Source organism: Phodopus roborovskii, unplaced genomic scaffold, assembly GCF_943737965.1.
Source record: "Phodopus roborovskii unplaced genomic scaffold, PHOROB, whole genome shotgun sequence".
NCBI lineage: Eukaryota > Metazoa > Chordata > Mammalia > Rodentia > Cricetidae > Phodopus > Phodopus roborovskii.
In genome coordinates this window covers 11208703-11230384 of record NW_026125281.1, presented here as the reverse complement: position 1 = coordinate 11230384, position 21682 = coordinate 11208703, and the positions used below count along the sequence as shown (strand labels likewise).

General features: G+C 42.3%; 1 protein-coding gene across 1 annotated transcript in view; it reads right to left on the bottom strand.

Annotated features, from left to right (window-relative positions):
* Cpa6 (carboxypeptidase A6) overlaps positions 1 to 21682 on the bottom strand; it is a 91077-nt gene that overhangs the window by 37148 nt on the left and 32247 nt on the right. Inside the window, exons 3-4 of the mRNA XM_051197052.1 lie at positions 13459 to 13569; positions 12477 to 12567 (exon numbers count right to left, since the gene is read on the bottom strand). Of these exons, the coding sequence (XP_051053009.1) occupies positions 12477 to 12567; positions 13459 to 13569 (202 nt within the window). The remainder of the gene's footprint in view (positions 1 to 12476; positions 12568 to 13458; positions 13570 to 21682) is intronic.

The window sequence follows — 21682 nt, the reverse complement described above, 5'->3', positions numbered from 1 at the left end:
CGCACAGTGCCAGCTGGAGGAGTATAGCGGATGCTGGAATGGAAGCAGCAAACTTGCTGTGGCCCAAGAGCTCAGCAGAGTTGGCGCGTGTTCTATCTTGGGTACCTCTAGCTCATCTCCTCTTCTGTTACCCAGCCACACAGGGCCTCTCACTGTTCCTCCATCCACCCTGCCATCTCTTCAATGATATCCTTAAGGCCCCCATGTGTTTCTCCTACTTAGAATGCACCTCTTGATAAATATATTCTTAACATTTAAATATAATATTTCCTCCATGAAGGCTTTTCTGACTTCATTGTGTAAATACATGTAGGTATACATACAGATATTTCATATATATATTTCTACCATAGTGTGTCTCTGATGGTTCATTTTTATGTGGCAATCTGGTTAAATATTTAGCCAGATAATGTTTGGTTAAATATTATTCTGTGTGTCCATGTGAGGGTGTTTTTGGTGAGACCAACATTTAAATTGGTGTAGGCCCTGAGGATGCTTATTTTTAATTATTTTAAAAAACACTTAGTTCTTTATGCAATGAAGATAGTTACAAAGCATTCATTCTGTTATATATCACATTTATCTAAGAAAGTAGAGAGCCCTGTTCTTAGATCAACCTGTTTATTACATTTTGAAAACAAAGCTTTCAAGCATGATTTAAATCCAAATATCTGTCCTTTAAAACCCAGTAGTTTAGTCACACTGTATTTTAGATGTTCCCTTGGAAAGGAAGTCTGTTCATGCTCTCTGGCGTTTGCTCAGGTTATTCAGAGCAGAACTGAACGTCTTTACTATGGTGCAGGACCTACCTACATCGCCCAGGGATTGCGCACAAGCCAAGCTTGTCTGCCCGTCTCTGCCTCTCTGGCTTAAGCATCTGGAAGTTCTTCCCAGCCTGGAGACTTTACTGTCCCAGCCCTCTGCATAGCTCCTTCCCCAGACCTGCACTCTCCAGTGTCACCAGGGGAGGCGTCCCTCAGCTCACTCACCTACCCCACCAGGATCAACTTCTTATCATTTTCCTGCTGTTGTGATTTCCTGCAGGCCATCTACCACAGTCTGACCTAGCTTATTTTATTCGTTGCTGTTTCCTCCACAACCAGCTCAACAAATAGCAGCCTAGAAAACAAATGCACAAGTTCAGTCGTGTGCCTGGTATCCTCGGGGGGTTACTATAGGAAATGTATTTGGTATGTTTTTCTCATATTATAAAATACCATTTAGAAGAACTTAAAGTGTCACACTGTCGTCTTTTCCCTCTTGTGATTTCTGTCGCACTAGAGTTCTGAGGATGCTCAGGTACTGTGCATGGCAACACAGAGGGGAAGTGATGCTCACAACTCTGCTGCCATCAGCAGATCACAATAAAAAAGAACAGAAGGTGAGACTATTATTGTTAACCCACAACTGTGTGGCATTTTAAGAGAATCTTAATTTCTTTCACTGGGTATATTTATTGTTCATGGAACTATGAGATGTTTTTCTTACTGTTTTATTTTATGTGAGACATATCTCTATATTTGGCCCAAGATGGCCTTGAATTTACAACCCTCTGCCCTTAGCCTCTCAAGTGTTGGGATTATTGGGTGTACCAACAAATGTCAGCTGTAGATGGAATTCTCCATCCCTTCTGGTCCCATAGCCATTTAGCCCAAATAAACACACAGACTTAATTATAAACTGTTTGGCTGATGGTTTAGGCTTCTTATTGGTGTTCCCTCTTCATTATTAACCCTACTAATCTATATATTTCTACATGGTCTTGTCTTACTGGAGAATGCCTGGAGTCCTATCTTCCTGGTAGCTACATGGTGTCTCCCTGGCTGCTCACCCTCTCCTTCCTCTCCTCAGGATTCTCCTGTCTCATAACCCTGCCCATACTTCCTGCTTGGCTACTGGTCAATAGGAGAAACATATATACAGAAAGACATAACCCATCATCTTCTCCTTTCTGTCTAAATAAAAGTAAGGTTTTAATTTTAGCATAGTAAAATAATATATAACAAAACCGTTATCTAGCAAGAACTGTAACTAAAATATTTAGTTCACTAACATTTGGTAAAATTTAAAGAAAATATTTTATCATCTATCCTATCTTTGTGAGTCTAAAGTTTTCTGTGTAACTTATCTTTTATTATAACTAAGGAAAACCATAACCATAACTACCTTCTGTCTTTATCGCCATCAAAGACCTCAGAAGAATAATATATAAACTCTAGAATTGGCAGAGACATCTCACTACCTAGACAGTCACCCAAAGTTCCTATGTAACGTTGGGGCATCACTCTTCAGCCTCATAGGGCAATGTGTCTGGCAGACTTTTCTGTGAAGCAGGAATCTTGAAGGACCATTCTGTCTGGTGGAAAGCTTAGCAGTCACCTTTCTTTGTGACCTGCTCATCCAGTTTGGACAGCATGCTGTCAAGCAGTCCAGGCAAGAGCAGTTTCTTGTCCAAATGGCTATTCCTGCCATGGTGAAGGCAAACACTATAACGAGTTTTTTTTTTTTTTTTTTTTTTTTTTTTTTTTTTTTTTTTGATGCCCATCTTTTTCTCTGGTGTAATAATTAGTGTTGCCAGGAGCAGTTATGTCTCATTGTCATGAAAAACCCTAGTATACAATTTTAAATGCCATATTCTGTAGATCTTTGAAAGATTTTGAAGACTACCTATCCATTTGAAATATATCTTTGTATATCTTGAAAACCTAACATACGTTTTGACTACCATAGGTGACTGCCTATAGTCTGTATTTAATTACACACTACATTTTTTAAAAAGAGCTGTATAAAATCAATATCTAAAAAGAGTAGAAATACACTTATAATAAAATTGACCTTAAATTTGTATCAATAAACCAAAATCCATACCAATGCAAAGTATTCATTTCCGTATCATACCCCCTCCCCTTTTTTTCCTTAGAAAGAATTTGACTGTGACCATTAACCATCTATAGCCAACCCTATTTAAATGAAAACAAGCATTTATAAACAATATTTAGGAATTTGGGTGTCATTCTCTCCAAATTGCTTCCTGCTGTTTGGGGGCGCTGTCAATCCTATGGGGATCCTGAGAAAACCCAGAATCATGGCCAAATCCTGTGCATTGGTATGGATTTTGGGCATGGTTTCAGGTGCAGAGGAGGGGCTGGCTCGAGCTCTCTTGGGTTGCAGACAGCATCAGAAGGACTGAGACTTCCGGAGCAGAAAGACTGAGGTGGCTATTTACCCTGATCGGTGTAAGTGTTTCTCTAATAAACACATAGTTATCATTTATCTCGGGTCTGGCGGACTCATTTAAACCCCACCTTCAGTCAACTTCTTTCTTTAGTGATTGAGGCAGGGTATCACTACGTAGCCCAGGGTTGGCCTAGCTTTCCTCCGCTCCTGGCTTAGCTTTCTAAGTACTCTGATTATCTCTGTATACCAGATATCAGTGCTGTTCTGGGTTACATCAACCAAGACTTTTTTTTTTTTTTTAAAGTAACAGAGAAGTTAACTTTGAATAGTTCAGATTAAAAATAAGTTTATAAATGAAAAAGGAATCTGAGGAAGTATTGAATAACAGTGGTCCCGAAGGAACACCTTGTTGTAGTAATGTTTAGGAAGAGTTACAAAGAAACTGGGTGTAGCCAAGGTGAGAGGGGGCAGATAGCAGAGTGGCCCGGTTTGCTTCTGAAGAGCAGGCTTGCAGAGGCTGAAGAGCAGCTGGCAGGGCAGGGAAGGGATTAGATGAGGAAAGCTAAAACCCTCCCCAAACCAATAAAACAACAACACAACCACCAAAAAAATTAAAACCCTTACTCTGTTTGAGGCACCAGTAGAGCCCCCTCCCCCCAAGGCTGAGCAGCATGGAGAGTCACCAGCCAAACAGGCAGGAAAACTACTGGGCTTCAAAATTAGTTGCAATCCCAGTGTCCCAAGAGCCCAAAGAGAGAGCCTGTTGTCTGTGCTGCCCTTCAAAATGTCACCTTTACATGTTGGTGTCTTCAGAGATTTTCAAACCAAGCAATTTTCAGGTTTTAAAACCTTGCCATCCTATCAAACACTTCTGCAAAGGTATTTATTCATAATGCCAGAATGGATGTTATTACTTAACATGTTTACCACCATGGTTGATCAGAGAAATAAATATTTTATATATATATACCAAACATCATTAGTACCAAACATTGTTTACTGTCTGTGTTCATGAGGAGGTTATTTTATTTTTTTAATTAATTTATTTTTATTTGATGTGCGTTGGTGTTTTGCCTGCATGCGTGTCTGTGTGAGGGCATCAGGTCCCCTAGAACTGGAGCTACAGACAGCTGTGAGCTGCCATGTGGGTGCTAGGAACTGAACACAGGTCTTCTGAAAGAGCAGTCAGTGCTCTTAACCACTGAGCCATCTCTCAAGCCCCAAGAAGGTCATTTTATAAAGTAACTGGGTATGTTATTAATAAGGAGTGGGGATTATAAGCTATAGAGGTGAACTGATTTTTGCACAAAATTGGTTTCTATGTTAGAAAAAAGATCAGAGCAATTTCACAAGAGGTGAAACAGTTCTTGTTGGGGGTGGAACTGGAAAACTGAATAGGAAGAGAAGAAAATGAAAGCGATTTTGATTTTCTTTAAACTTGGGAAACAAAGCATTTTTTTTTTTTTCAGTTTTGCTTATGAAGAGTTTTGCTTATGAAGAAAGAATTGAGTTTGCAAAAAAATTGTTTTTAGTTTAGCTGAGTTCCACTGGAAGGAATTAAGAACACCTCTGAGAGTCACAGAATGCTACAGAGACAGGGTAACAGGGTTGAGTAACATTCTAAAGAGGTAATTAAAAGGACACTGTAAATGAAAACAGGCGAACAGATGCTGCTTGTGTGTGGGTTCCTGCAGTAGCCAGAAGAGGGCGCTACATCCCTTGGAGCTGGACTTGCAGGTAGTTAGCCTCTCGATGTAGACACTGAGAACAGAACTCAGGCTTTCCTGCAGGAACAAGCACTCTCAACCACTGAGCCATCTCTTCAGTCCTAAGTCACACACTTTCCTCTAAAATCCACAATATTATTCGTAGAATTCTATTGCTTGTAGAAGACAGCAAAAAAGAAAGCGGCCTCATATTGGTTTGTTCTATATGATTAGAGCCAGGTAAGATTACTTTAGAAATGATTAGAATGACAACAGAAGGCCCTGTCGTCAATATGAAGGGACAATTTTATTCTAATTGTGTTTATATAAAAACAAAATGATAGCTGGATTTCCTGGCAATATGACAGGATTGTGACAAGTATGTTGATAAAAGTCTCTAGCTATAAACACTTCTAGATTATCAAAATATCAATTTAGATATGCAAGGAAGGTCTCAGAAACATCAAGAGTTGAAGGCAGGTCTGGGCTGTGTGCTGACCCTCCCACCCACTGGCTGGTCCTGCTGGCAATGTATGGGAAACAGGTCAGAGTAGCGTCCTTGAGGGTCAGGGTCAGGCGGAGTTGCCTAGACAGACCCTCAGGACCTCGAAGGGTCACACCTCTGATGGAAGTGTAGGTTAGAAAAATACCTGTCTGCATGGGAGGTGCTAAGTTTTGGCTACGGAAATAAAACACCCCTCCTTGGAGAATTTAGTCATCATGTTGCAAATTTTACGTGGGCGTGTAGATCAAAACTGGCAAGGAATGGCCCAAGGTATTTCATAGTGATTGGGAAATCTATTCTTTTCCTTTCTTGCTACACATTTGCAATCTCTCTTGTGTGTCTTAAAATTTTGGACAAAGCAATTCTGGTATTCTCGTTTGATATGTGAAATATTCCTTCAGAGCTGCCAGTTATTTGACTCTTTATGCACTGGAGTGCCATGGTAACCATTTCTGGCAAATTGATCCCTAAGGGGTCAGAACTGTGGTTACAAACAGGGACACAGGTGACACACAGATTTGACTTTCCATTGTGACTTCACTCATGGGTCCTCCTGAGCAAGTTTCCTAACTTCTTTCTTAGTTTCTTTAGTGACACAAGGATGATCCTAGCTACCAAAGGGAAATAAGTGTCACACATCACATGAGGTATCCTTAATAATGTTAGCCCACCAATGGGGAGCAAGCCCCTTATGACATCGATTTCCAAGTCACTCTACTCTAGCTTCTTAAACTCCATTAATATAAAGCGCAAGCAAACTTAGGACTTTAGTTGCTAGACTGCAATTTAAAATTTCTCCGACTTGCACAGAAGATACGAGTTAATGAGTATACCTTTTCACATGTAATTGTCCACTAAGCGAAGACCGAGGGCAGCCAACAGACTTCCCTTTCATGTCTCTCTAAGATCACGAATAATTATTTGAATGTCAGGTATGAACTCATTATTTCAGGAATTTGTGATATAGTTTTCAGCGTGCGGAACCTTAAGAGGAGCTTAGTATTTGTTTTGATCTTATCTTAAATGGGATTAACATTACATACGCTAGAAGTACCACCATCAGCAGTGACAGGTGTCTTGGGTCTGCTCCATCAGGTCACTTTGTCTCTGTCATTACCAACCAAAAGTTGTCCAGTGCTTGTCTGTGCATCTCCAATTATGAAAGTTCTCAGCCTCCCGAGGCAGCATCTTCTTGCTGTCGGCTCCAGGCTTCTGAGCATTTGGTACGGATTAATTCTCTCCCTCAGCTTATTTTGAGGCCAAACCAGCATTTCCTTAGGCCTTCTCATTGCAGACCCACAGATCCTTAGTGAATGACTGGATTGTATGAATACCTCCAGTGTGAAAGAGAATTTATATTCTTTCTGAGGAGATTGATCAAAATCCTCCTTATATATCTTTCCCCATAGACAATGCAGCAATGTGTTCCCCGCCCCTCTCCTTCCCCTACATTTAATATTTCCAGAGCAATGCCACTTAGGTTCTCAGTACGACTCTCTGAAAACAAAAGCCCTGCAGCTGGAAGAACTGGCCTCTCAGGGAGACAGCCAGTGACCTTCTACTGTTATTTCACAGGTGTGGGCTAGGAGCTACCAGCCTGTAAAGGTTCTTCTCTGCACCCAGATGCTCTATCAAGATATCTGCATATCAGTTTCTTTTCTTTTATTCATTTTTTTAAATAAAGACACATGCCTATCCAAAAGAGGTCATCTCTTTTCTTTTACAGAACACATAAATCAACTCTATAAGAAAACATAATTATCTCCATCTTACCCATCTTACTCCATCACATCTTAAGTTTATGATACTAGGAAAATGAGTATTCTGAAGAGACTGTCCTTAAATAATGCCTAAGTGCTCCTCAATAGAAACTTAAGAAATCTCTTATAAGAGCACCATTGTCCATTTTTACAATAGCAATAGTTCATATACCACAAAAATAACTACTTAACCACGCAATTCACTGGGTTTTCACTACATTCACGATCACTGCCTCTACTGGATTTCAAAATATTTCCATCACCTCAGAAATGCCACCATTTGCCCGATGGAGTCAGCTCGCGCCATTGTGGCGATTAGTACTTGGTGGCATGTTTCTTTCACTTAGCACTGTGCCCTCAAGGCTCATCCACATAAGCACATACCAGTACTTCAGTCCTTTTCATTGTCTCCTCGCCCCCCATTTCACCACGGCAAAGGAGACCAGCATATGCCTCCTCTGAGTCGGAAGGATTGCCAAGAAACACACTAAGAATGGCACGCAGAAAAGAGCCTCTCCTTTCTGTTTGCCTAAGAGCAAGACATATATTCACGAAGATGTACCCCTCCCTTCTCCTCCAGAAACATCACTGGAGATGCCCGCGGGTCCTGATCCTGGAGTCCAGCCAGGGCAGCTTACATAACCAGCCTAGGAACCCTCCCACCGCCACCTCCAACTCCGAGCGCAAGGACGCTTTCCTTTGTCTAGCTACTTCCCTGCTGAAAGTTCATTTTTAGATTTGATCTACAAAATACTGGAACTAGCTTCATCTTTCAGAGTTTATTTAACACACAGGTCTCTAGTTCTGTTCCTGTAAGTACAGCTCTACAAGCCGTTGTTTGTAGTCGATGACACCGAGTGAGCCCGAATGTTGCCTCATCTTTGCGTGGGGTCCCAGCTACAGATTTAGGAATCCTGCTAAGGAATCACGTTCCCTTTCTCTATGGAAGTATTTTGCTTACCTGTTCATCACTTGGTAGACATTAGGCTTTTGCCTTTTTTTTTGTTTGTTTTGTTTTGTTTTTCCTTACATTGCTGCTATGGCTGTTCACTCACAGGTCATTGTGTGGCTGATGTTTTGACATTTCGTTTCTATTGGGCATGTATCTAGGGGTGGGACTGCCATGCCGTATGATAGCTTAAGAGTACATTTTTATAGAAATACTAAACGTTCCAAAATGACTGCATTTCACACCACAGCAGCAAGCTTGACTGTTTGCTTTTGCTACCCTCCCCAATACTTACCTATTTTATTACCTCTCTTAGTGGACGTGAAGTGGAACCCTGGTGTGATTTTGATGCACATTTTTGAGGACATATTCAGGTGCTATTTTCCACTGAGGTATCTTCTTTTTAATAACTATCTGTTTAAATCACTTGTGTATGTTTTAAAATTGGGTTGCCATGCAATGGGAGCCCTTTTATAGACACAGCTTCCTATATTACAGATTTGCATCTTTAGAGGTACAAATCTCTGCTTTATCTATATAAGTCCCTGTATTATAGATAGGAGTCGTATATTGTAGACATAAATCCTATACTTATATACAAAGTCCTATGTTGTAGATATCTATATTGTAGATATGAATCCTATATTTTATGTACAAGCTCCTGCATTATAGATTTAAGTCCTATATTATGACTACAAGTCTCTGTTCTATAGATACAAGCCTATATTGTAGATACAAATCCTTGTATTGCATAGGTACATGTCTTTATATTGTAAATATGAGACTTCTGTATTACAGATAGAAATTACTATATTACAGACACGAGTCCCTATAGCACATATAATCCCTTTCCAGAAATGTGATTCAGGGGTTAAAGCTTTGCCTTTCTTCTGGATGTGTTCCAAGTTAGGAAGACCAGCGCTGGACACACTCCACCGGGCGTGCACGAGGAAGGAGGTAAAGCCCAGTGGTTACCAGAGGGCAATGTACTCCATGACCGCTGGCGAATGAATGAATAAAATGAATGTGTGTGCTCTCCATTTGCAGTACTCCCCTCGCGTGTCCCTCTGCTGGCCTTCCCGAGAAGTATTCATCCGGAAGGTTCCCCCCCGCCCCCAGGATCTGTGAACTGATAGAAAGGTTGCCTGCTTCCACATGCTCTGTCTAAGCCCCGACTCCACTGCCGCAAAGCGTGGGGGAGTCTGCAGCTTTCTTTATGTTCTGCTCTTCCCACCTGAGGCTCACTGACTTCGGGAGAAAGAGACAGCTGTATTTTCAGCTGTATTTATTTTCAGCTTGGTGTTGACTCTGCTTTCACTGGTCCTGGGTGTCTGTGCTGTGGATGTTCCTTTGGGGTTTATTCAGGAAACTCATATATTTACTTCATGCCTCCCCACCTTACAGTGTTCCCCTCAGCATGGTTCCCCGTCTCATTAATTAAGCTCAGACCTATAGAGGCATAGAGGCTGAGAGAGAGAGGCAGGCTGCATATCCTTGCCTTTAGATCACCTGAATTCACTGCAGAGATCCAAGGGCTGAGAGATGGCCGCAGCCTGGCTGCCTGCGTTTGCACATTATTTATGCCAGTCTATTTTACAAGAGAAGTTTGATAGAATCTTTTCTGTGTCCCCAGGGTTGAATCATAGAGAGAGAGAGAAAAAAAATCAATGGTTAAAAAATTGGGTAGACTCAAAAGCCTTCTAGTAGAGACTGCCGTGGAAAGGCAGAAATCAAGAAGGAATATGCATGAAGGAATCATGCTGTGTTACGAAGAGCAAAGAGCACAGCTCTCTTCCCTTTGTAACCGAATATAATCAACATTCTAAGGTTGCCTGGCGGAGCTGCCTGCCTGCCTGCTGCTGCTCACATCATTTCCTCTCCTGTGTACTCTACTGAGACGATTGGCGAATACCTGTGATATACACATGGATACAGGCACTTACTAACTGGTGGAACATTCCTGGGGGTTTGAGGCTGTGAATGCTTCCAGCAGAGAAAATGCAAAGGGGGGATTTAAGAAATAACATAGGCTGGAGGAATGTCTCAGGAGTTAAGAGCGCTTGCGGAGCAATCACGGGGCCTGGAGTGGATGTTCCAGCATTTACACAACAAGCCCAGCTCCAGGAAAGGGTAGAGACAGGAGGGTTGCTGGTGCTTGCCCGGCCGAGAAAACACGATGCTCGTGTTTTGGCAGAGTTGCAGAGGATATCGAATGCCTTCTGTGGCCTCAGTGTGCATATATGAGCAGGAACTTCACACACATATGCATATATGCTCACACACACACATACAGTTTTCTTGTTTGGTTTTGTTTTGATTTTTATTTTGAGTCTAGCTTTTAATGGCTGAGCCATCTCTCCAGCTCCATTTTTATTTTAATTAGAGGGTTGAGGGAGTATATAAGTATATTTTGGTTGCTAGAGCAGGACACAGCAAATGAGGTGATTTACAGGTAGAAATTTGTGGCTCAAAGCTGTAGAGGTTTAAAGTTCAAGTTATTAGACATTTCAGTATCTGACGAGGACCAATTTTCTCATAGGGGTAGCCTTGTAGTTGTTTCTTTACATGGGAGAAAGGGAAATCGAATTCCTTTGGCCTCTTTTATTAGGGCACTAATGCCATTCCTGAGGCTTCCATCCTCAGATGTCCTCATCTTTGGAAAGCCCCCGGAGGTTAAGTTAGCGGGGAGGTGTTGCAAATATTTGGAGAGAATTACCACGAACATACCAACTTAGCCTAGTTTGGAGAAAATAATTTGCAGACTCAGTAAGCCGTTGATAATACCACATGGTATTCATGCAATGCACCCTCTTCTCCACAAATGTAAGCACTAGGTAAATTGCTCATATCACATGAAGAGAGGGAGGGTTTCACCAGTTGGGTTAAGGCTCAGGGTTAACCGACTGTTGTAGATATAGGGAGGAAGAGGACAATGGTGTTCAGGTCCTGTGTGGATTGGAAGTGAGTTAGGTATTCCATTTATGGAAGATCCTTCCAGCCCTTTAAGAATATCATGAGATGGTATTGCAGCTTTACAGATTAAAGGGTCATCCAAACCATTGATTGTAGTGAGATATTCACTTTGTCTGTACCTGTGGCATAGACCACGCCCATTGGGGGTGGAGACAGGGCCGGAAGTTACCTGGGGGAACTAGGTCTGAGGAGGGGGCTCGGAGAGCTCTCTTGCTTGCAGCAGGGGACAGGAGAGCATCTGGAGGCATCCTTGGGACCAGGAACCTGCTGGTGTTCATCTGTCTATGCTGTAAGTTATTTCTCTCTGAATAAACATCTATTCGATCTATTTGTTTCTCCTGATCCTTATTAAACATCAATAATTGACCAGAATCAAACTCTATCATAATTTGAGGTATTTTTATTTCTTTTCTTTCCTTTTTTTTTTTTCTCAGCAATTCTTCATTCTTAGTCACAGTTCTGGTTGATAGAGGGCTTTCTCCTGGATGGGTAGAAGGAGCCTGAGTCCATTCCCAGTCATTCTGTCTAATACTGGTGGGATGGGGCAGTGCCTTCTAATGTAGACCCCCAAACGCGATAGAAGGAATCGATTTCTGTGGTCTGTGCTTTGAAGGACTTAATCATAGACCCTGTAAGTGGGCAGCTCTGTACAGCGCCCTCTGCAACCCTGTGTCTGTTCAAGTATTCCAGTCAAGGGGTTCTCATCCGCTCGCCATCCCTGCCTACCCCTTTATTCGGAAAAGTGTGTCTTTCATAAAATGACACTCTCCCCCCTGCGTGGAAGATAATGGCCTGGGATGCAGGGAAATCTCTTTCCGATGTGAGTGCCTAGGAAAATACTGAGTGGCAAGATGGTAGACTCCAGCCAAGGACAGGACATCTTTGGTCTCTGCAGTTGTGAAGTCAGGGTTATTGTCACTCTGATGTCATGTGTGGGAACCCTGAACCAATTACACAGCAAGCCTTCAGTAGTTAGACTAGTTCTATGAATGGCAGCTATTCCTCAGTTTTCTGCTTTTATCTGTGTTTAAAATTTTAAAAAGTATTTGTTTATTTACATCCGACCCACAGTTTCCCTTCCCTCCTGTCCTCCCTACTGTCCTCCCAGTCCACTACCCCTCTGTTCCTATTCAGAAAAGGGGGAGCCTCCCAGGGATAGCCACAGAACGCAGCCCATCAAGCTGCAGTAAACCTAAACACCTCCCTTTGTATTAGGGCTGGACAAGGCAAATTTTCAGGGTTAGGCTGACAAATTGAAAGCTTAGGATTTATTTTACATATTAAAAAATCATTTTTAAAAACTTTCTTTTGAAGATTATAGCTGTAGTGTTCTTACCCATGTCTTTTTACTTTTTCACTTATTTACTTATTTATTTATAGGTTGTGGTACTTAAAGTCTAACTTACCACACCATTTCACTTTCCAGTTGCGATTGGCATCGACTCCGCGGCAGCGAAACCTTGAGTTTCTTGACCTTGTCTTTCTCCAGAATCGATCCTAGACATGGGTAAAACACCAGGCAGAGAACGAAGCACTTAAAACATGTCCGAGCTTCATTTCAGTGGCTGAGATAAAAGCACCCTGACAAAAGGAAACTTGGAGAGAAAGGGTTTGTTGGGGTCATGATTGCGGATTGTGGTCTGTCATTTTGGGGGAAGTCAAGACAGGAGTTCAAGCAGCTAGTCTTATTGAATGAAGGGAGTAAATACATTCCTGCTTGCATGTTAAGCACTTAGCTTTCTCTTCCCTCACACAATACAGAGCCCAGTCTATGAAATGGTACTGCCCATAGTGGCCTGGGTCTTCCTAAATGAATCGACAATCCAGGAAATCCCGCACACATGTGTCCATAGGCCAGCCTGATCAAATTCTAGGTGATTCTAGATTGTGTTAAGTTGAGAGTTAAAACTAAGAGCACAAAAGAATATTCATATGTATTTTAGTTGCCTGGTGGGTGAAGGCACATCATGTTGGGGCCAGTTCCTGCATTCACAGACCAGCCAGGAGAAGACAGAGGCAAGGATCAGCCTTGGCCCAGCCTCATGCTCTGTTTTCTGACACCAATTTAGTGTCACCTGTATTTTTGGCCTCCCCCCACCTTACACAATTTGATACAGTTTATTTTGGTCATTTTCACCCCCCATCTCCTTTGGCTTGTCTTTATAGGCAAATTGAATAAATCAGGTGATGCTAGGGATTTTTAATAACCTACTTGGAAAGAGAACTCCTTCCTTCTATGAAATCTAATGCAAAAGCAAATTATGAAAATGGTTGTGGAGGAAGCCTCTCATGTCTCTGGAACCCATTAGTGGGTTGACCAGGAAACTCCTTTTACTTTCTTATGACCTACTGAGTCCCCTTCTCAATTTTATCGGCAAATCAACTTACATGTGTCCAGCTGAAATGGTATCCATCGACGTTAAACACAGGCATGATATAGAAGTAGAGATGATTCAACATTTTTCTCATGGCTGGGTCAGTCTTATAGGTCAGAAGAGCCTGAAAGACAAAGGAGACATTCTTCTTACTGATGGGTACCAGAGTGATTTAAGGCAAAGTCAAGCATGAGAAGAGAGAGACCATACATGGAGGGCTGAAAGGTAATAAATCAATTGGACTGTGCTCTATCATTTTCTCTGAATGACACTCGTGATTACCAACATTACTGGTAATAATGCCAAGATTGGCATTTTATTACCAATAATAATAACTTTGTTGCTGTTGCAAAGCCTTCTGTTTTATCACAGAAATGCCAGGCAAATCCTTCAGTGAATGGACTTTCTATTAACACAAAGCTACTAAGTGAAAAACAAAATGAACAACAGAAAACTTAAGCCAGATCTCAGATAATCGCACATTGGCCCCAGGACCAACAGCCAGGAGAGATTTGCTTCAGAGTTCTACATGGTGCTTTTTTATTTTTGTTTCTTTAGTAACACAGTTCTTTATTGATTCTTTGGGAATTTCACATCATGAACTTCAATCCCACTCCCTTCCCAGGCCCTCCCAAACTTCCCCTCACCCCTGCAACATCACCCCCAAAAGAACCCCCCAAATCGTTTCAAAACAAAACCCTCACCCTGCTCCTCTTCTTTCCAATACCCTTTTACTCATCCTAGTGGTACTAGGTGCTTTGTGTGTCATGCAGGGTATGCTTTTGTCCAATCAGCCCCTCCCACACAGTGTTCATTATAATGAGTCCTTGGTCTGGTTCAAGGCCTCTGGCACACCATCGTCACTGGACCCTCACCATAACTCCTCTCTGATACCCTGCTGCTGTCCCAACTCACGGAGATCCAGTGGTTATTGTTCTGCAGGACCAGTCCCTTCATACATTCCAGCAGGCCATAGATGGGGTAGATGTTAGGGCAGGCCAATCCAAGGCCCAGGATGTGTGTTTGGGTGGTAGTTGAGCTGGTCACTTGGGGGACCACTCCCCTCAGGCAAGGCGCAGAGAGAGCCCTCCTAGGCCCATGCCATTGGGACCAGCTGTCCCACACCCAGGGTGAAGGGCGGGGCCTACTATCCCAGGGTCAGTGAGAGGGGGTGCAATTCAGCATGAACCTCAGATTTCACCATGCATGGTGCCTATAACCCCCTGAGGCATCATGGGCCATGAACAACATCGAAGACCTCAGCTACAACAGGAACAGAGACTCAGAAATGGCCATCAGCAGGAGCTTGGGCCTGTACATTACCATGGCCCCTGTGGCAGCACAGGCCACCCAGATCAGTATGGTCCTGTTGGAGTAAGGCCCTTGGACACCAACATGGTCTCAGGTGGCTATCCAGACCCCTTACTTCCACACAGCCCTCAGTGGTGACAGGAGCCATGGACATCAACTCAGATCCTGACATAGGCCCACACATGACCCTAGGCAGCAGCCTGGGCCTGATTGACACCGTGGTTCCATGTGGCAGTGCAGGTCACTCAGATTAGCACAGCCACATGACCCTCAGACACCAACATGGCCACAGGTTGTGGCCAAGACTCTGGGTATCCATGTGGCCTTTGGTATTACCATGGACAATGGACATCAGCACAGACCCAGCTGTAGTAGGACCATGGATCCAGACACGGTCCTTGGTAGCAGCCCAGGTCCGAGTGTCTGGCAGACTTTTTGCATTTTTTACATTCCAATCTCTGTTTTTGTTTACCACAGAGAATGTACCATGTTCTTCTGTCTGCGTATACCTAGCAGACCTCATTGGGCCACTTGTACCAGCAGGTAATGCAAAGGCTTGGGGTACACTCTTAGTTACTTTCCTCCCAACCCTGATGGGCCATATAAGCACCTGCACCCAAAGTGGGCTGTGGGCCATGTGGGCTGGCTGTGGCCGTTGGGTTAGCCCCAGCGTGTTTGGGCACCAGAGTGTAGAACATTTTCTTCATCTTTGTCCCACTGGATCAGGTTTTTCTCTGCCCACTGGGTCCCACAGCCACATAAGAAATAAACACTCTGAGACTATTATATCCGTTACAATTGTGTGGCCAATGGCTTCTGCTCCTTACTGGCTAGCTCTCTTCTGAATTATTAACCTATTTCTATTCATCTGTGCGTCTTCACGTGGTCTGGCTTACCGGTGACACCCCAACATTCTGCCTCTCTGGAAGCTTCATGGCATATCTCTTGTTCTTCTTTTCCTGTCTCTTTGTTGGAAATTCCCCGCCTAGCTAAATCCTGCCTGTCCATTGGCTAAAACAGCTTTATTCATAAACCAATAAAAACAACACATATTTGTTGCATACAGAAAGACCTCCCACATCGTCTCCCCTGCTTCTGAAAATGGTCTGTCAGATATTCTAGGCCTTAGCCAAAGTTGTTTCTGGCATTCCTTGCAATACTAGGAAGTTGCCCACTTGTACATCCTACCCAGGTAATACTATTTTCCTTCCAAGGTCTTTGATGTGGTTGAAGACTAGATAGTCTGTGCTACTTTCCTCTCACATCACAGCTAAGATGGTTTAGATACAAGACTCAGACTCCTCAGGATAGGACAGCTGTTGGAATAATCTCTGTGATCTTGCCGATCCTATAGTTTGGACATTTAGTATGTGTCTCTTGTTTGTTGTTGCTCTTGCTGGCTGTAGGCCTAAATTTGTGAAAGTTTTAACCTTATTTTCTCCTGGACAATACTTGATGTCTATCCCCATTGTATATGGCTTTTGTTTCAGGTTTAGAACCCTCTCATTTAGACAAAAGGAGGAAGTGTAGTGGGAATTTGTTTCTACCAACAGTTTCGAGGTTTTAGGGCATGGCTTTGGTGCGCCAAAGTGATCCCTTATAAGGAAGAGGGAGAGGGTGGCTCTTGAACTCTCTCTCTTGGGGTGACAGTCTGAGACCTGATCATTGTCCTGCATCACCAAATCCTGCTCCTCCAAGGGCAGAAGACCCAGCAACTAGTTACCTTCAGTGTGCAAGTGTTCCCTAAATAAATATTCGTTATTCTTCTACTCAGGTGTTCGTGGACCTCCTGAATGCACCCTTCACAAGCTTGCTTACTAACCCAGTCACAGTGACATCTATTCACAGAGTGAAAAGGAATACTCCACAGCACTGTCATTCCTTAGGCTCTGTCTGCTTTTTGTTTTGTTTTTAGATATTGTCTCACTCACCTGGAACTTGCCAAGTAGGCTAGGTTGGCTAGTGGGCTACAGTGATCCACCTGTCTCCACTTCCTGAGGGCTGGGATTACAAGTGTGTGCTATGAATACACCCAATGTTTTTAAAATTTAGGCTTTGAGGACTGAATTCAGGCCCTGTGCTTTCAGGGTAAGTGTTTGTCTGTCTGAGCTGTCTCCCAAGCCTGGGATCTTGTTCCCATGAATGGGTTTGACTTAAATTTGATGCCACATCTGAGGACTTTGGATTTTAATTTTGGACTCAAACAGAACACCATAGTATGCACTAAGTCAGGCCGAGAAAATAGACATTTTTAAATAGACATCTATATGGAAAATAGGCGTTTATATGGAATAGAATTGCTTGTTCCTGTGTGGGATGTGTGGGAGAAACAGGAAATTTCTAACAATGGTTGTCTCTGGGGAGCTGGACCAGGCCATAGTGAATGTGTGGGAAGGAGTCTTTTCATTTAATATCAATTTAGGCTATTGGAATTTTTTCTTTTACATACTGGAAGTCTAATTCAAACTATCTCCTAAAAAATAGTTCCACACTATTAAAGTGTGATTGACACACAGGAGTTGTACACATTTAATTATAGTTTGCTTAATTTTTAAATAAGTATACCCTTGTGAAACCATTACCATGATCTATGCTGTAAACATACCATGACCAAGAGCTTCCTCTTGCCCTCTTTACCATGCCTGTGTAGTAGGAACACTTAAGGTAAGCTATGGCCTTTTAGTAAGAGTTAAAGGAATATGATACGGCACTGTTCACTGCAGGCACTATTTGCCACAGATGGTCTCTTGGACAATTTTTGGAAATCGTATATAATAGACCCGCATTATCCCTTTAATTTCTGATAATTTTACTGTAGTTGCCACTTTGATTTATGTTATATTATTTTATTCATTCAGAGATTTTCTTTTTCTTAGTTAGGTTAGAAGCTAATTGATTTTCTTTCTTCAGAAAGCCAAATTTAGGTTGGTTTTGAGTTCTTTATCTTACAGTTTTTCTATCCTCTCTATATTTTTATCTATGCTATTTCCTTATCTGCTGTGTTCAGCCTGGTGTTTTCCTAACTAGTGCAGCATGTATTAGTTTTGGTGGTTGTAGGATCTTTTTTCTTAGAGTTCTAGAGACTCAACCGTTGCTCATTGCTGGGCAAGAACTGTGCTACTGAGACACACATGTGTTAGGATGGCTCCTGGCATACCTTACAAGCTTTGGTAAGTCATGTTTATATTGTCATTTGTCGCGACGTGCATATGTGTCCTGGAACAAGTTTCTATTTGTGTGTTCATTTTGAGACAAGGTCTCACCCTGTCACCCTGGCTGGCTTCCAGCTTCCAGTCATCTCCTTCAGGCTTCCTTCACACTTTTCTCTTTTGATTTCATTGTTGACTTGTTATTAAGAAATTCTTTAAAAATTATACTTTCAGCAGGTAGACAAAATACGGGAAGGAATATTATAGTTATATAACAGTTTAAGACAAAATGTGACATATAAAACCAGTGACCCTTTTACCACTTCCTGGTCTCATTTTTCCCCCTTCCCTCCAAGGCAATCCTTATCCTAAGCTGGAAATTATCATTTCCATGCAATGTTGCATATTTTTGCTATAATTAATAAGTAATATATTTTCTCTCTGTATGCTTCTTAAATGTTATGCAAGTAGGATAGTGATGTGTCAATATATAGCCTCAATTTTTTCCCAGTGTATTTTGTTATTGAATAAGTTGAGAGTTTATTGATACAACTGTTAAATGATAGTCTATTATAGCTCATACATCACACTCCTTATTCTGTTGATGGACAGTTAGATTGTACTTTCTATTCCATTTTAACTTGCAACAAATGTCCTTGCACATTTATTGTGTGTGCGTGTGTGTGTGCGTGTGCATGTGTGTGTGCGTGTGCGTGTGCGTGTGTGTGCGTGTGTGTGCGCGCGCGTGTGTGCGAGTGTGTGTGCGTGTGTGTGCGTGCGCGCGTGTGTGAGTGTGTGTGCGCGCGCGTGTGTGTGTGTGTGTGTGCGCGCGCGCGTGTGTGCTTTCATATATGTGTACATACGTATGTGAAGGCCAACCTCATTTGCCTTTCCTCATGTGATGTCTACCTTGGTTTTTGAGACAGGGTTTCTCACTGTCTGGGAACTTGTCAAATGTGCTAGGCTGGCTGGCCAGCTAGCTGGCCGTTTCTACCTTCCTGACATCAGGATCACAAATGTACACCATACCCAGCTGCCTTGCTTCTTCTGTTTCTTATTCATTTAATTGATTTTTACGTGGGTTCTGGTGATCAAACCCGTGCAATTTAAAAAGTTTTTGAGTTGACAAGATGGGTCAGTGTATAAAAAGAATCACTTCACCAGCCCAGGCATCCCACCAGCCCCGAATCTTGACTCTTTGGAAACTTCTTCCTTCAAGTCATTTCTGAAAACAAGGCCAATCATGTACAAAAACTAACCAACCAACCAAACAAACAAAAACAAGACACACCCTGTTCTATGATTTTCCATTGTTGCTAACAGATGTTGAATTGGAGCATGTGATTTTTATCCACGTGAACATGAATTCTGTTGTTGCAATATTCTTTACTGAAACTTTTTCCTATTGGTAAACCATCCTTGTGTTCCTGAGATAAAACTTGTTCTTGTTTGGTTTGAGCACCAGGGCTGTAAGACTCTATTGTGATTTGGGGGAGTATTTTAAAAATGTGTCTGAATAATCAGCTTTGCACTCATGTGGGCCTGGAGGAGAAATGAATCACACAGGAAAGACAGATTTGACAGACAAGTTCGTCTCTACATCCTTTGACGCAGTAATCCACTCCATCATCTCTTATCCTCTACTCTCCCTTTCTTCATTTCTTGAAGCTTGGCCTCTGAACCTCAAGGTTTTATTCCATTTACTTGTTTGCTCAAAAATCTAACTCCATGTAGTTGTATTCCATACGTTTCAAAAGAGGTGTATTCTTTTTATTTGTGCATCTGCCTGAGTGAGTTTGTATGCACCACAGGCGTGCAGGCGCTGTGGAGACCAAGCGGCATCAGATCCCTTGGAACTGGAGTTAAAGGCAGCTGTGAGCCACCTGGTGTGAGCGCCGGGGCCAAACACAGGTCCTGTTTAAGGGCTGCACACGTGTCCTGAGCCAGTGTGTGCACCATCTTTCCACTCCTTCTGTGTGATGGTTTTTATGTAGCAGCTTTACTATTCAGTCCTAGAAATTTTTCCTTGCTTTACTCAAACCACACATTCTAATAAATGTTTTGCTTTTAAAATCTGAGGTTTTTTAAAGATTTTAGAGACGAAAGTTCCTAACAGTTGCTTTACAGAGAACTGCATAACTATGTTCGAGACCATACTCTTGGCCTTACTTTGTGACCTAGGATGTGATCGGTTTTGGTGAAGGTCCCATTTGTTCGTGAAAACAGTATGCAGCCTCGAAGTATTGGTCTCTGTGTATCTATGTTTTCTGTGTTGTTGATATCCCATAGTTCTTACCAACTGTAAGCTGCCCTAATCATTGGAAGTTATGAAGAAACTAATTTTTATGTTTTGGATTTACAGTCTTGTTTATTGTGAGGCCATAATTTAAAAGATCTTCCTTTGTGAATATTAGTCAAGGATGTGATTCGCAAGTGCTCTATGCCGGAATGGGTTTGACGTTTAAGACTTGCTAGAATGTGTGCTGTGTTGCACGGCAATCAGGGTCCCATTGTAGAGCATGCGCTCTGTTTGTGAGTTTTATAACTAAGAACCGCAGCTCTTCTCCATCAGGTCCAACAAAGCAAGAGCAATCACGTGGTTATGACTGGGGAGTGCCGAGTGGGGTGATGGAGGAGTGCTGATCGGGATGATGGATGGGCCGAGTGGTATGACCACTTCAGCAGTGAGGATGCAGATCGTCAGCTGTTTAGGTTTCTACAGAGACGTGACCACGTTTCTACTTTCTGTTATTCCAACCCACACCCATAAAGATTGGAAGCATAAAAAATGCAGACCTCCTTTTAGAAACCAACACACACCAGGGTATACACAGAAGGAGGCGCCCGCTAATCCGTTGCATCTGGACTTGAGTTTAATTTCTTGAGTAGTACCGCTGCTTACGAGGATGTAGGAAGTGATCTGAGAGCCTGTCACAAAGCCACTCACCACATGCCTCGGTGTGGCAGATGCTTGGAACTGCACACATTAGGCTTCATTAGACATGAAAAATGCTTCAGTCAAACAGATTTCTTATTTTAAATGAAAAAATACAAAGAAAGTCTTGAAGGTTATATTATTCAGGGAAATAGAAGACACAAATGGTATTAGTCTAGGTCCTAACAGAGGCCAGGTAAGAAAGAGAATTGATATATGGTGTTTACTACCTACCAAGACTGCTTTATTTTTTTCCTGAAACACACACACACCACACATCAGAATTCACCCCAAAATGTGTATTTAAAATAAAAGGTAAACATGTAGGTCACTGAGTTCCCTGTGTGATAAGACAAAAGGTATATTGTATTGCTTCAAGCTCCATGACAACCTGGGAAAAAATGGTCATCTTTTTGAAGACCGCCAGGGTTATTGATTCTATAGAAAAAGTAGCTTTTAAGTTTTCTTTTACTACTATTTTTATTTTCTAGTAGAATCACTTGTACAAAACTAATCCCACATTCAATGACACACACACCAGGAAGGCTGAGGATGTCGCCTCTGAGCCAAAGGAACGGGAAGAACCACCCTCAGTGAGGAAGAGCATCCTTACTCAGGGCACAGCGGACTCCACTGGGGTAAAATGATCTAGGAAAGAGACGGGCTCCCACACTGAAGTGGGGACATCTCAGCAAAGCACGATTTGTAAAACTCCAGGGTGGAAGAGCTGACTAGAGCCAGAGAGACTGTGAGGAGATAAACAAGGAGCGCATAGTGGAGAAAGACGTCATTGACACCAGAGTCTGATTCTGTTGAATACCAATGGCTGACTAAAAACAATA